The sequence below is a fragment of the Oncorhynchus masou genome, chromosome 30 (assembly GCF_036934945.1).
Source record: "Oncorhynchus masou masou isolate Uvic2021 chromosome 30, UVic_Omas_1.1, whole genome shotgun sequence".
NCBI classification, from domain to species: domain Eukaryota; kingdom Metazoa; phylum Chordata; class Actinopteri; order Salmoniformes; family Salmonidae; genus Oncorhynchus; species Oncorhynchus masou.
In genome coordinates, this window is record NC_088241.1 from 48,932,406 (window position 1) to 48,946,917 (window position 14,512).

Genomic DNA, 14,512 nt, shown 5'->3' on the forward strand with positions numbered 1-14,512 from the left:
AGAGACATGATTGACAGCAAACAAAGCTGAGCGGCCTGTCACTCATCTCTCCATCAGCGTGTCAAAAAGGCTGCCTCCTCCAGGGCTCTCGCTCTAGCTCTCGCCTCTCTCCTCCTTCACACCGACTCCTCCTCCCTCCATCCACTCCTTCTCTTTTTATCTCCTTGACGGGCCAGTCACCCCCTAACTTCGGCGTGTCGTGACCCCTCCGTTCCCGCCCTCCCGGAGAGAGAACTGTCGGAGAGACCTGAAACGGAGTACAGAGAGGACTCCAGACCAAAACAAGTTGTGTCCCCCCTCGCCCCTCCATCTCACACCCCTCGCCCCCTCCACCAAGCTGTTAACAGGAGGCTGGCATGCTGCCACAGTTCCTTAGCTCCTCTCTCCGTAAAGGTTGGATTATTTCATAAACTCAAAGGCCCAGGCCTTTCCCTCGGTTTCGCTGTCTCTCTGTTTCGAGAGAGAAGAAGAGGGATTCCCCTTTGAGAAAGCAATAGCCCTTTCTAGAGGAGACCCAGAGTGTGTGAGAGGAAGCGGCGATGCGTTTCCCTCTGGTGTTGACACTGCAGGCACTGTGGGCCAGTGTGTGCCAGACCATGCAGCACTACCCAGCCTGGGGACACTACGACGTGTGTAAGTCTCAGGTGTACACGGACGAAGGCCTCACCTGGGATTACATGGCCTGCCAACCTGAGGCCATGGACATGACCAAGTACCTGAAGGTTACGGTGGACCCACCCAACATCACCTGTGGAGACCCGCCTGAGACATACTGCGCCCTGGTAAGTCCTGTTCTCTGTCTCAAATATGACTTGTACCCTTCTCTCCAATAGACAGCCCTCCGTAGTTATACAAGTGGATGCATTACAAACGAAGTAAGGGAGATATGAATGGACCAAAGTTAGAATTGCTGGTCAACTTTTCTAATATTGCACTCACTCACTCACTCACTCACTCACTCACTCACTCACTCACTCACTCACTCACTCACTCACGCGCGCACACACACACACACACACACACACACACACACACACACACACACACACACACACACACACACACACACACACACACACACACACACACACACACACACACACACACACACACACACACACATATATACAGGTAACTGCTAAACTAAAGGAAACACCAACATAAAGTGTCTTAATAGGTTGTTGTGCCACCACGAGCCAGAACAGCTTCAATGCACCTTGGCATAGATTCTACAAATGTCTGGAACTCTATTTGAGGGATGCGACACCATTCTTCTACAAGAAATTCCATCACTTGGTGTTTTGTTGATGGTGGTGGAAAATGTTGTCTTAGGCGCATCTCCAGAATTTCCCAGAAGTGTTCATTTGGGTTGAGATCTGGTGACTGAGATGGCCATGGCATATGGCTTACATCGTTTTCATGTTTGTCAAACCATTCAGTGACCCCTCGTTCCCTGTGGATGGGGACATTGTTATCGTATGGGGGCATAGCCATGGTAGCCAAAAATAATGGCCAAATGAATGGCATGCCCAGCATTTTTATACATAACCCTAAGCATGATGGGCTGTTAATTGCTTAATTAACTCAGGAACAGCACATGTGTGGAAGCACCTCCATTCACTTGATGTTGGTGTTTCCTTTATTTTGGCAGTTACATGTATATAAATATATAGATAAATAAATAAATAAATATTATTCCCACAACATGCGTAATAAATTCTGAACCCCATATATATTCTGCAGGTCTCACACACTCTCAGTAACAGGACCATATGTGATGGATTTACATTTATTCTCCCCTCAAGAGAGGAGAAAGTTATCTTACATGTCGTTCTCTCACGGACCACAGTGTATTTATAATCACTGCAGTCTCTTACCGCTTACCGTAAGTACACACTGGCATGGCAATGACGTCCTGGTGTGTGTGAGATACACCTGAAATGAAAGTACATCAATGTCAATTTTCTAAATGGATTTCACTGTTGAAAATGCCATCTTGGTGTTGGGTGCTTACGCTATCGTTTTCCGTATGCACTCATTCTCTTCTGCAGGTAGTCAGTCATTCACAAAGACACAGAGAGTCTTGGTGGACTAAAACGTAGTGTTATTAACATTGTGGAATTAGCAGCACGCAAGAGATAACCACTTGAAAGTTAACTCGTTGCTTTGAGGACTACAGCGCAGTTTGCGTCTTTTGTAAAAGGGTGTATAGGTATTTAATTTTAAAAAGGGCCTCCTCTTCATTTGGGATCTTTGAATTTGAAAATCACAGCTGGCGGTCTTAATTTACCAACACACAGGTGTTAAAAGATGAATAAATGTTGGGTTTTATTGTGTGTGTTTGGTGTATGTGTGTGTGTGTGTACTAACACATTGAAGAGTTTATCAGAACAAATAGCACTCTTCAAATTTTCAAGTGCTCTTTAGATAAATAGCGTGAGGTTCCAAGATAGTAGCTACGTGAGGAATAAAAATAGACCGTTACCATCAGCTGAGAGATGAGAGAGGGAGAGAGAGAGAGAGAGAGAGGGAGAGAGAGAGGGAGAGAGAGAGAGAGAGGGAGAGAGAGAGAGAGTGAGAGAGAGAGGGGAGAGAGAGAGAGAGGGAGAGAGAGAGAGAGAGAGAGAGGGAGAGAGAGAGGGAGAGAGAGAGAGAGAGAGTTGCAGGGGCTATGAAAAGATATGCCCAGTGACAGAAGAGCTAATATCTTGTGTGCAGGGGCTTTGGAAAGTGAATTATTCAATATGTTTAGTAGCTAATGTGTTTTATTCATAGGATACATAATTCAGACAGACATCTCAGAGGCACGTTTGAAACCGCTGACTCCATGACAGACTCCCAAGGTTGCCTTTAAAATGGCTGGCCTCCTTCAGCTCGGGGTCAGCATCAAAACTGGGTCATTTTCCCCTCTCCCTTAAGGTATTGAGCGCCCAGATTGATTCAATTTGACCCCTTATGTAATCCGCATTTGTCCAGACTTGGACAGAGCAGTATTGCAGTTGTTCTGGAGGACTTGTTTTTGTGTGTGTGTGTGTCTGTGTGTGGGTGTGTATGAAAAGGCTATTCTATGACAATCACCCGTGCTTCATTTCATAGCCAGTGGTTCAATAATCTCATTCTATTCCTGGCCACGGAGAGAGGGACGTTTTGAAACCAAGTGAATCATTATTAGCCTGTATGCGTCTTTTAACAGTCCAATGATCTTTCATTGCATTAACATTAGCATTAGCTCAGTTATTTCTACTGCAAACAGCAACGCTGGCTGTCAGAGTGATACCACTGGAGTCTTTCAATTAAACAAGCTCATGTCACTCAGCATTATCAGAATATGAATCATCTCTCTTCAGGGCTGTTCATTCTCTGCAGTTGGTTGACATTTACTTGGCAGTATCAGGACTCTGTAAATCAATGTTTGAGCAATTACTGGTGAAATAGCTGAAACTGCAATGCCGATACACTGCTAGCTGCAACTCAGGTGCCGATACACTGCTTATGATGCCAATAGACGTTTTCATTATGAGTATGATCACTCTGTATTTGGGTAATGACTATTAGCATCAAGCTATCAGAGAATTAAATCACTGTTAATTGATTGGGGCTTGTGCAGCTGGCAGCAGCAGGGTCTAGGCCTCTGGTTCCAGGGCCTACATGTCTGCTTCTTGTGTGATTGTGGAGGTATCAGGCATCACATCTGCCTGCAAACACAGAGAGAGAGAGAGAGAGAGAGAGAGAGAGAGAGAGAGAGAGAGAGAGACAGACAGACAGACATCAGTGTGTGGTGCTCTGCTCATAAGAGCTTGCTGATCCCAGATTCCGCTCCCCATCCCGGGGGCCAGCGATGCAGGTAGACAGCCAGTGTGTGTGTGTGTGTGTGTGTGTGTGTGTTTGTGTGTGTGTTTGTGTAATGTGATGCAGGGAGACAGCAGCCCCATAATCTACTCCGAGAGGCCTTTTATTCCGCTCACAGTCCAGTGACCTTTGCCGGAGCAATAACTTGACCCCTGGTGAACTATTTCACACAGCTCTGCCATGATATTAGATATCTCAGTCCCCTCTGGTTATGAATTGCCTGCGACAGCTAAGAAAGAGCAGGGAGTCTGCGGAGGTGGTGCCTCAGTCACACCTCTCTGGAGGGGCTTGAAGGTGAGGAGTGTTCAGAAGAGGTTTCAGGGTTTTATAGGATACTTAGGGCTTTATTTGATATTCAGAGGGAATGAGATGCTCTGAACACCTTAGTAGGGCTGTAAAATTCTGGTAAATTCCCAGGTTTCCAGAAATCCTGGTTCGAGGAATCTGTATTTCCTGCTTATTCCCTCCTGATTCTGGGAATCATCCAAGTGGGAAATCTGTAGTCTGTGGTATCTCAAAGTAAGTAAGGGTAAACATGAACAAGTATTTTGTATGTTTCTTGATGTACAACTTTACATTATTTTTCCTGCAACACGGCCAATTGATCTCCATCTTATTTGTGTTGCTTACGGAAAATTGTCAACACATGTTCCGTAAAGAAAATGTTCCTGCATGTGTATGTGTGTGGTTGTCTAGGTGTGTGTTCCCTCCCTCAGTTGACAACCAGGAAGTGCTGATGATGGTTGGAACCTCACTCCCAATGTGCTGTGATGAATTTCATAAATTAGGAAACAAAGACAGAGATGACTAAAATGTCCTCCTGTACCGACCAGGCACCGGCCAGCCTAACTTTATAACATGTAAGTAAAGTTATTCCTAGGCGACACTCAGGCATCCCACTAATGTAACATGTTCTTTATTATGGACTCAGCTTACAATGGGGATACAGTGCCCTTTGGTTCTAATGGGATTGGGGCAGTAGACGGACATGAGAGCAGGGCGGCAGGTAGCCTAGTGGTTAGAGCGTTGGGCCAGTAACCGGAAGGTTGCTAGATTGAATCCCTGAGCTGACAACGTAAAAATCTTCTTCCCCTGAACAAGGCAGCTAGCCCACTGTCATTGTAAATAAGAATTTGTTCTTAACTGACTTGCCTAGTTCAATAAAGGTTAAATACAAATAAAAGAGCAGGGAAAGCAATCCAACATTGTGAGGCTCTGCCTCTGTTTGACATATACAATAACATGGAGGATCATTAAGAAATTAATTCAGTCAGTCAGCAACTCTAATATCTGAGAGATAACATCTGAAAATATCCATGGCCTTATTTAAACACAGATAATCATGATCTGAAAGTGTCTAGACCTGACGAGAGCATTGTGTTAACCAATAAAGACAGAGTAGGGCTGCTCTGCTGGGTTGTATGAGGATATTCAACGGTGACCTTTCTCTAAGCTGATCATGGTTACCCAGCTCTTCAGTCAGACAGGGGATGTTTTAACTCCACTTACCCCCCTGGGCGCCCTGCCATCGTTCAAGAGGCTCACACATGACATTTCCTGGAGAAACGAGCGTGCTGTCAACAACAATACACCTTTTTCATATTTAAATGTGCAGCTAGACTGAACGCAAGGAGAGTGAGAGAGGGAGAGAGAGGAGAGAGAGAACGAGAGGGAGAGAGAGAGAGAGAGAGAGAGAGAGAGAAAGAGACAGTTTACCGAGGCCTACAATGTTGTTCTCAGACAAACGGTGACATTCGGTTTAATCAAATAGTTTATTCATGTGATTTTCATGAGGGGAAAGATTGGAAAACAAGACACACAAAGCAGCTTTTCAAAAAGTGCTGACATCCTTAAACGAAGCTGGACTCTGGTTGGAAAATATTAGCATTTTAACAGCATTGAAAAAACAAATGACTTATTCAATAGAACTGCTGAACATCAGAAGGGTATTAGGTAGAAATGATCCATTTATGTGTTTTCTCTTTCATCTCCGTCAGTCTGAACCAAATCCGTGGCCTGTTGAAACGCTTTTACTGAAGCACTCCCAACACCTCAAAGTGAACAACATGTTTGTTTAATTTCCCTGTTAGAGTCGGTAGTTAGTCGAGGTTGGATTCAGGATCACTATCTAGAAAACCCTGAAAGAAGCAGATGATGACGTCATCGTGTAAGTTCCTTTGTACTGTACATAATTCACATAGAAATCACAACAAAACATGTTTGATTATGTATATCACACGTTATCTTAATCTTAATCCGCACAGTCAAGGACATTTCTCCTTTGAAATAGTTTATTCCCCCCCCCATCAAACCCTAGAATAAGAAACCATTTATTTTTTATCTGACTGTAGCCACAATGCACGTCGTGCACTAAACATAAGGACATTTTGCCTCAGATTAAGCAGGGCCCGTAATAATGTGAGTGTAATATTTGACCAGGATAAACAATGCAATGTTACACAGGCAGTGACGTTGGTTGGAGGAGTAGGCTATCCACTTCATATTTCAGTGGCGAATGCAGGGAAGCTCGGCCATAAACTTTGCATGAGGCACAAGGCGGCGGGAGCGGCGCTAGAGATTCTTATATCGTTTCATTATTTCTCCAGACTCTCCCCATTCAGCTACTAGTCCCTTCTTATCCAGCCGCCCAGGGCAGCCAGGCAGGTTGCAGCGCAACAGAAACCCATTATCAAGGTGATGGAGGAAATTTCCACATATCCAGTTTTAATGGCATGTCACGGCCTAGCCAGCCCAGCCATGCGTGGCCCGGGCACCTCTGAGTCCGACCCAAATTGCCCCCTTTTCCCTATAATGCATTACATTTGACTAGGACCCAGAGGAATAGAGTGCCATCTGGAACAAAGCCTTTGTGTGGTGGTGTGAGACACCTGCTGTATGTAGTGATCACGAGTCCAAATGTACGCACTCAGGAGGGTGAAGAAATTTGGCTTGTCACCCAAAACCCTGACAAACTTTTACAGATGCACAATCGAGACCATCCTGTCGGGCTTTATCACCGCCTGGTACAACAACTGCACCCCCCTCAACCGTAAGGCTCTCCAGAGGGTGGTGCGGACTGCACAACTTATCACCGTGGGCAAACTACCTGCCCTCCATGAGAGCTACAGCATCCGATGTCACAGGAAGGCCAAAAAGATGATCAAGGACAACAACCACCCGGGCCAATGCCTGTTCACACCGCTACCATTCAGAAGGCGAGGTCAGTACAGGTGCATCAAAGCTGGGACAGAGAGACTGAAAAACAGCTTCTATCTCAAGGCCATCAGACTGTTAAACAGCCATCACTGCACAGAGAGGCTGCTGCCTACATTGAGACCCAATCACTGGACACTTTAATAAATGGATCACTAGTCACTTTAAACAATGTCACTTTAAATAATGCCACTTTATGAATGTTTACATATCTTACATTACTCATATCACATGTATATACTGTATTTTATACCATCTATTGCCTACGCCGCTCAGCCATCGCTCATCCATATACTTATATGTACATATTCTCATTCACACCTTTAGATTTGTGTGTATTAGGTAGTTGTTGGGGAATTGTTAGATTACTTGTTAGATATTACTGCACTGTTGGAACTAGAAGCGCAAGCATTTCGCTACACTTGCATTAACATCTGCTAACCATGTATATGTGACCAATACAATTTGATTTGACTCTCGGCTTGCATAAAAGTTTCTGCTAAGTGGGATGTTACTGCTGCTACACCGAGTAGCAGTAATGCTGTAAGACACAGGGAACACACACATATACCATGGATTCTGACACACACACACCATGGATTCTGACACACACACACCAATGGATTCTGACACACACACACCATGGATTCTGACACACACACACCAATGGATTCTGACACACACACACCAATGGATTCTGACACACACACACCATGGATTCTGACACACACACACCATGGATTCTGACTCACACACACCATGGATTCTGACACACACACCATGGATTCTGACACACACACACCATGGATTCTGACACACACACACCATGGATTCTGACACACACACACCATGGATTCTGACACACACACACAATGGATTCTGACACACACACACACCATGGATTCTGACACACACACACTCACCATGGATTCTGGCACACACACACACACACACGCACACACACAAATCATGGATTCTTCCACAACAAGATAAAAGATGGTGCTTCCTCATTTTCCCCCTCCCATGATGCTCTCTGTCAAATTTTCCTACCTTCTCCCATAATAAGTCAAAGGTTGCGTCACAAATGGTACCCTATTCCCTATCACTGCTTTTGACCAGGGTCCATAGGTCTCTGGTTAAAAGTACAGTATTTATAAACATAGGGTGCCATTTGTGACGCAGGCAGAGTGATGAGTACAACAGAATCAAACAGCAGACATTTCCCATTATTTCTGCTGTATGACTTGTCTTGTGTGTTCAACGTCAAATGATATATTTGAGCAGGAGAGATACAAGCAGTGTGATGCCAGTCCAAAATGGCTTTCTGTCTCGGAATGAAAAAGACAAGACAGACATTTACTGTACATCCGACTTCTTTAGCATCACTGATTTCTGAAATAACAATTCTTTGTCAGTTTGGAAATACTTTTATTTCCAATGGATTAGTCCTGGAATTAGCATAGAGATTCCCAGTCAGAATCAGCCATGGAGGGCTTTGCTATTGACTAGCTAAAACCCCCACATTGTCTCGACGGTAATATGCTCAGCACTTTCCTCCCAATGGAATAGAGGACTCATGAATAATACCAGCTAACCATTTGGTTAAACTCTCAGTTTGATTTCTATGTCACAGGGATTTTTTAAATGTATTTGATTTGACTAAGGTTGTACTTTCTCCCCCGTTCTAATGCAATGCGAGCCCAAATCCCTCTTGTGGTAATAGGGCTTTTGTTACGTTTCACAGTTCATCACGCATGGAAAATGATGGTCTGAAACCCCCTCTGTGTATGGCTTCTAAGAATAGCGGTAATACAGTCGTGGCCTTCTGAAGCAGGGCTCAGGGATCCATTGACTGTTAATTGCTGTTACTGCCTCTGAGGCGGACATCCCCTCTGCGTTAACAGGCCCGCCACACTCGCTCTACTCTGCGCTGCTGGAGGACGGCAAAACTGGCTTTCACTATCTAACACTTGTCAGGCCACAGACAACACACACGTACACACAGATACACAAACACACAGACACACACACACAGACACGCAATGGCAATGAGTTGGCTTATCAGAGTAAAGAGAGGGAGGAACAAGATGTCTCACTGATGGATGTAAATATGACAATGGCTTATACAATACTTCTGTTTATTACTATGGGGATGGATGTTACACAGCTAATGGGATATGGAGGGTATTTGGACATGCATGTTAAGTGGAAGAGCCACTCATCACATCCCTCATCCAGATCAATGACGAGGGGTCACAGGGTGCAGAGTACAGAGACACAGGCAGGGGAGAAAGAGAGGGGAGGTTGAGAGAGTGAGGGGGTGGGGGGTGGTAGGGGGTTGACTGGGCGAATAAGAGAGAAGAGAGCAGGGATGCTTTCTTCCCTTTCCATTCCAACCAGGCAGCCTTTCCATCGCAAACACATGAGCTACCTATTGGAGGAAGTGTGTGTGTGTGTGTGTGTGTGTGTGTGTGTGTGTGTGTGTGTGTGTGTGTGTGTGTGTGTGTGTGTGTGTGTGTGTGTGTGTGTGTGTGTGTGAGAGAGAGTGCACACTGCGTGCCCAGGGTTGGGTTCAATTCTGTCTAAATTCCAGTTCCTTCAGGAAGTACACTGACATTCCAATTCCAGTTCTCTTCAATGATTTTCAGTGAGAAAAATTTGGTTTTTGGTTTACTTTGTGAATTGATTGGAATTAAAATATAATTGACCCCAAACATTGTGCATGTGTTATTTGTTAGTTTTAAGTGTGTGTGTGTGTGTGTGTGTGTGTGTGTGTGTGTGTGTGTGTGTGTGTGTTTGTGTGTGTGCGTGCGTGTGTGTGTGTTCATGGGTAAACTGTTAATGGGTGTGTGTGGTTCCTGTCAAAACAAGCCCATTTACTAAATGGATGCCCCAAAAAACAGCCAGGCAGGGTCACTTTGGCCAAGTGAAGGAAGGATCCGATTGATAAACAAATTAATTTCTTCAAATGGGAAGTGGACTGTCTATACGACGTGCCAGGCCAGGGCAATTTCAAGGCAGTGAGGAGAAACACAAGGAGGCTTAACGAATAAACCACATACAGGCTATATTTCCTCCCTGTCTCTCTGAGAGGACAGATGGTGTAGAATTATTAGCTCTATCCATCTTCAAGGAGAAGAGAGAAACCGAGAGGAGCTTTTTTTTTTTAGGAAAGAGGTCACTTTGGAAAACTGATGAGGAGGGGTTTTACTTTCTTGTATTTCTTTGGTGTTTTGTTCTGACGTTGATTCCTCCCCTCGTTGCCGGCCAAAGTCCCTTTCCTCTCGTTCTGCAGTGGCTGATAGAGGAGTGAAGAGAGAGGCTGGCAGGGGGAAGCAGCTGACAGACAGGCCCTCAGATCACCATGACTGACAGTCCAGAAATACAATGATCTGTTGTGTCTGGCAGGGCCCATGCAGGGCAGAGGCAAATATGAAATCAATAGCAATGCTAACAGAAGTGGAAACTAAATGCTGAATACTTCTCTAGACTGGACCTCCAATGGATGATGATGTTTCGCTGAATTTGATCAATTGTTGATGTGTTGTGTTTTCTCCACTATATTGACATGATCTATCCACAGCTTAGTGAAGTGTACCCCTACTGCACTGTCCTGTCTGCGGGTAGCAGAGGCAGAGGCCTGTGTTGGAGAGTAAAAGATCACAAAAGAGGTGACATATAGTGGCCGGTTTTTTGTTTGAAGGATTTATTTTCTATAAAAATTTCATTTTGTATTGGTGTTTTATTACAACGTATGGGTTTATGCACTCTGTAATTGTAAACATCATTTTACACAAACACAATTGCTTCATGTTATCATTTCAAAAACAATTATTGCTGCCAACCTGTGTGGGTTTCCATCAGGTAGGTTTGCATCTGTTCCTGGAAGGAAGGCTTGGTCAGTGGTAAACAGTGCACGAGAGACAAAAAAGTCTGCTTTGCTTAATTAAAGAGTAGAAAAGCAGGGCAGCTATTAACTTAATTCTGACATAACTCTGCACTTATCGCACTAGCGAGACTCGGAGAACATCTCCCCCAATTTAGAAGCGGCCCAGGAGCCAGCCTCTAATGAGTAGTGTACCTGATTAAACATAGAGGGAAGGAGGGAGGGAGGGAGGGTTACCATTTATTGTGAAATAAAGCTGAATTAAGCTACAGGGGTGTAGTTCCCATCATGCTGCCTGCCTGCCTGCCTGGGATATTGAGATGGTTAGCATTTTATTACCACAGTCAGGACAGAGTGTAATGGGTAAATTGAGTCTGGACTTGCAGTGTCTGCAGGACTGTGGCCCTATAGGCAAGAGAGGAGATGCATGACCGCCTTCGTCTCATTCCATCCTCTCAGGGATACTGGCTGACTAGCGATTTTTTCCCTTTCCTAATGAGCTATTTCTCTTTATTTCCTATGGTTGTCTAATAACTGCCTGGAAGTTCATTAGACCGAACCCAACCCGTGATTCTGTCATTGAATGTCGCCCGCCTTTTCAAAGCGCTGTCATTAGATGTATTATTATTATTATTATGTTGTTGCCTCTGTTTATCTGCATACCAGATAATGAATACACATGATAACACACTCTATATACATACACATGGCTTTTGTATTGTAGATACTGTATGTGGTAGTAGAGTAGTGGCCTGGGGGCACACACTTAATGTGTTGTGAACAGTGTAATGTCCTGTAATATTTGTAATTGTATATAACTGCCTTAATGTTGCTGGACCCCAGGAAGAGTCGCTACTGGGGGTCCTTCATAAAGAGCAATGCAAATCAAAATGAACTGATTTAGTAACATACGCTAGAATCTACACATTGAACTGATTTAGTAACATCCGCTAGGATCTATACATTGAACTGATTTAGTAACATACGCGAGGATCTACACATTGAACTGATTTAGTAACATATTCGAGGATCTACACATTGAACTGATTTAGTAACATACGCGAGGATCTACACATTGAACTGATTTAGTAACATCCGCTAGGATCTATACATTGAACTGATTTAGTAACATACGCGAGGATCTACACATTGAACTGATTTAGTAACATATGCGAGGATCTACACATTGAACTGATTTAGTAACATACGCGAGGATCTACACATTGAACTGATTTAGTAACATACGCAAGGATCTACACATTGAACTGATTTAGTAACATCCGCTAGGATCTACACATTGAACTGATTCAGTAACATCCGCTAGGATCTACACATTGAACTGATTTAGTAACATCCGCTAGGATCTACACATTGAACTGATTTAGTAACATACGCTAGGATCTACACATTGAACTGATTTTGTAACATATGCTAGGATCTACACATTGAACTGATTTAGTAACATACGCTAGGATCTACACATTGAACTGATTCAGTAACATCCGCTAGGATCTACACATTGAACTGATTTAGTAACAAATGCTAGGATCTACACATTGAACTGATTTAGTAACATCCGCTAGGATCTACACATTGAACTGATTTAGTAACATACGCTAGGATCTACACATTGAACTGATTTTGTAACATATGCTAGGATCTACACATTGAACTGATTTAGTAACATCCGCTAGGATCTACACATTGAACTGATTTAGTAACATCCGCTAGGATCTACACATTGAACTGATTTAGTAACATATGCTAGGATCTACACATTGAACTGATTTAGTAACATACGCGAGGAGCTACACATTGCTCTGGGACCCACTGCAAGTTGTTCACTCTCTTTGAAGGCTCTCTTTTAATGCTACTAAATGTTTACTGGATGTGTTCAGTCTCTCAGTCTATGGTTCGGTCTATTCACCACAGCAAAATGGTGTTGCTCTGAGTGACATATACACTATAGTCTATGATTCGGTCTATTCACCACAACAAAATGGTGTTGCTCTGAGTGACATATACACTATAGTCTAAGATTCGGTCTATTCACCACAGCAAAATGGTGTTGCTCTGAATGACATATACACTATAGTCTATGATTCGGTCTATTCACCACAACAAAATGGTGTTGCTCTGAGTGACATATACACTATAGTCTATGATTCGGTCAATTCACCACAACAAAATGGTGTTGCTCTGAGTGACATATACACTATAGTCTATGATTCGGTCTATTCACCACAACAAAATGGTGTTGCTCTGAGTGACATATACACTATAGTCTATGATTCGGTCTATTCACCACAACAAAATGGTGTTGCTCTGAGTGACATGCACACTATAGTCTATGGTTCGGTCTATTCACCACAGCAAAATAGTGTTGCTCTAAGTGACAGAGAGAGAGAGGCATGAGTAGTGTGTGTGGAAACTGGCCAAAGTTATAAAGCTGTTGTCGACTCAGGACTCTCCTATCTCGCTATTCCTAAACTCCTCCCCAGAGCTTTGTTCTCCATCTCATTTGGCATGGATGGACGGATGAGGGATATCATGAGTAATTTCCTCTGTTTCTTTCTCCCTCATCCCTCCCTTGTCTTCTATCTCACTCATCCTGTCCTCTCTCTGTCACCACATTTCCCATCGCTTACTGTCTGGCATGGTGTTGTGTTGACAGGACAACTGGCAGTTTAGAATGCTAATTATATCTGGGTTATAGAACCGTAAGAAATGTTCTTCTTGATAGCCATTCTGTAGAATTAGACATCATTACGATGCCAATGATACTAAATCACAAATCATGTTGAAACTACTACACTCATATACAAGCACACATATAGTCATTAGTAGATGTTGTATTTTAAATCAGTGATCATTGTAACCACTCATAATCCGTTCTGAGCTTGCTGCTGAGCTACATTTCTCTGCATAGTCATTTAGCAGCTCACCATGAGGTTAGTAGAGCCATTCAATCTCATGGGGCTCATTCATTTCCACTCTTGTCATTTTTAAAGAGCTTCATACGAGACTCTAAACTGTGTGTGAAACAAGGCAACCGCTGTAAAATCACTCTCTATTTGCTGAGGCAGCCAGTCAGTAATTCTGTATTCGTTTTGCATTTGGCTCAAAAATGACTAAGCAATTAGTTTTATTCCCTGTTGAATAAATTACATCCCACTAATAATCCTAATTAGTTATCCTGATGTAGTGTTCTTTCTCTTCCTGTCTGTCTGAGTGAGAGTGGAGGTGAAATTCATAATGGGTGTCGTCCAGTTTTACCCCCCTCCTACTATCGTAGTGGATTGACCCAAAGTGAATGGATGAATTAGTATGTTGGTGTGAAGGATTTCTTCATGCAATTCTAGACTCCAGCTCTGCCACCATTTCAATGCAATTTACCATGGTTTTCTCCTTGCAGTTACACATTAGTTATTTTTTTGTCATTGTCAACGTATAAATCACATATAGTCATTTTTAACTATTGTGTCCCTCACCTGTTACAATTGCACTTAAAACATAAAGTAAAATTAATGACATTGAGGACAATCTTATTTTCCTCCAATGATA

General features: G+C 43.3%; 1 protein-coding gene across 1 annotated transcript in view; it reads left to right on the forward strand.

Moving 5' to 3' along the window:
- Positions 1-272: 272 nt before the first annotated feature.
- Positions 273-14,512, forward strand: part of ntng1a (netrin g1a) — a 192,970-nt gene continuing 178,730 nt past the window's right edge. Inside the window, exon 1 of the mRNA XM_064949208.1 lies at positions 273-782. Coding sequence (XP_064805280.1) covers positions 540-782 — 243 coding nt within the window. The 5' untranslated portion in view covers positions 273-539. The remainder of the gene's footprint in view (positions 783-14,512) is intronic.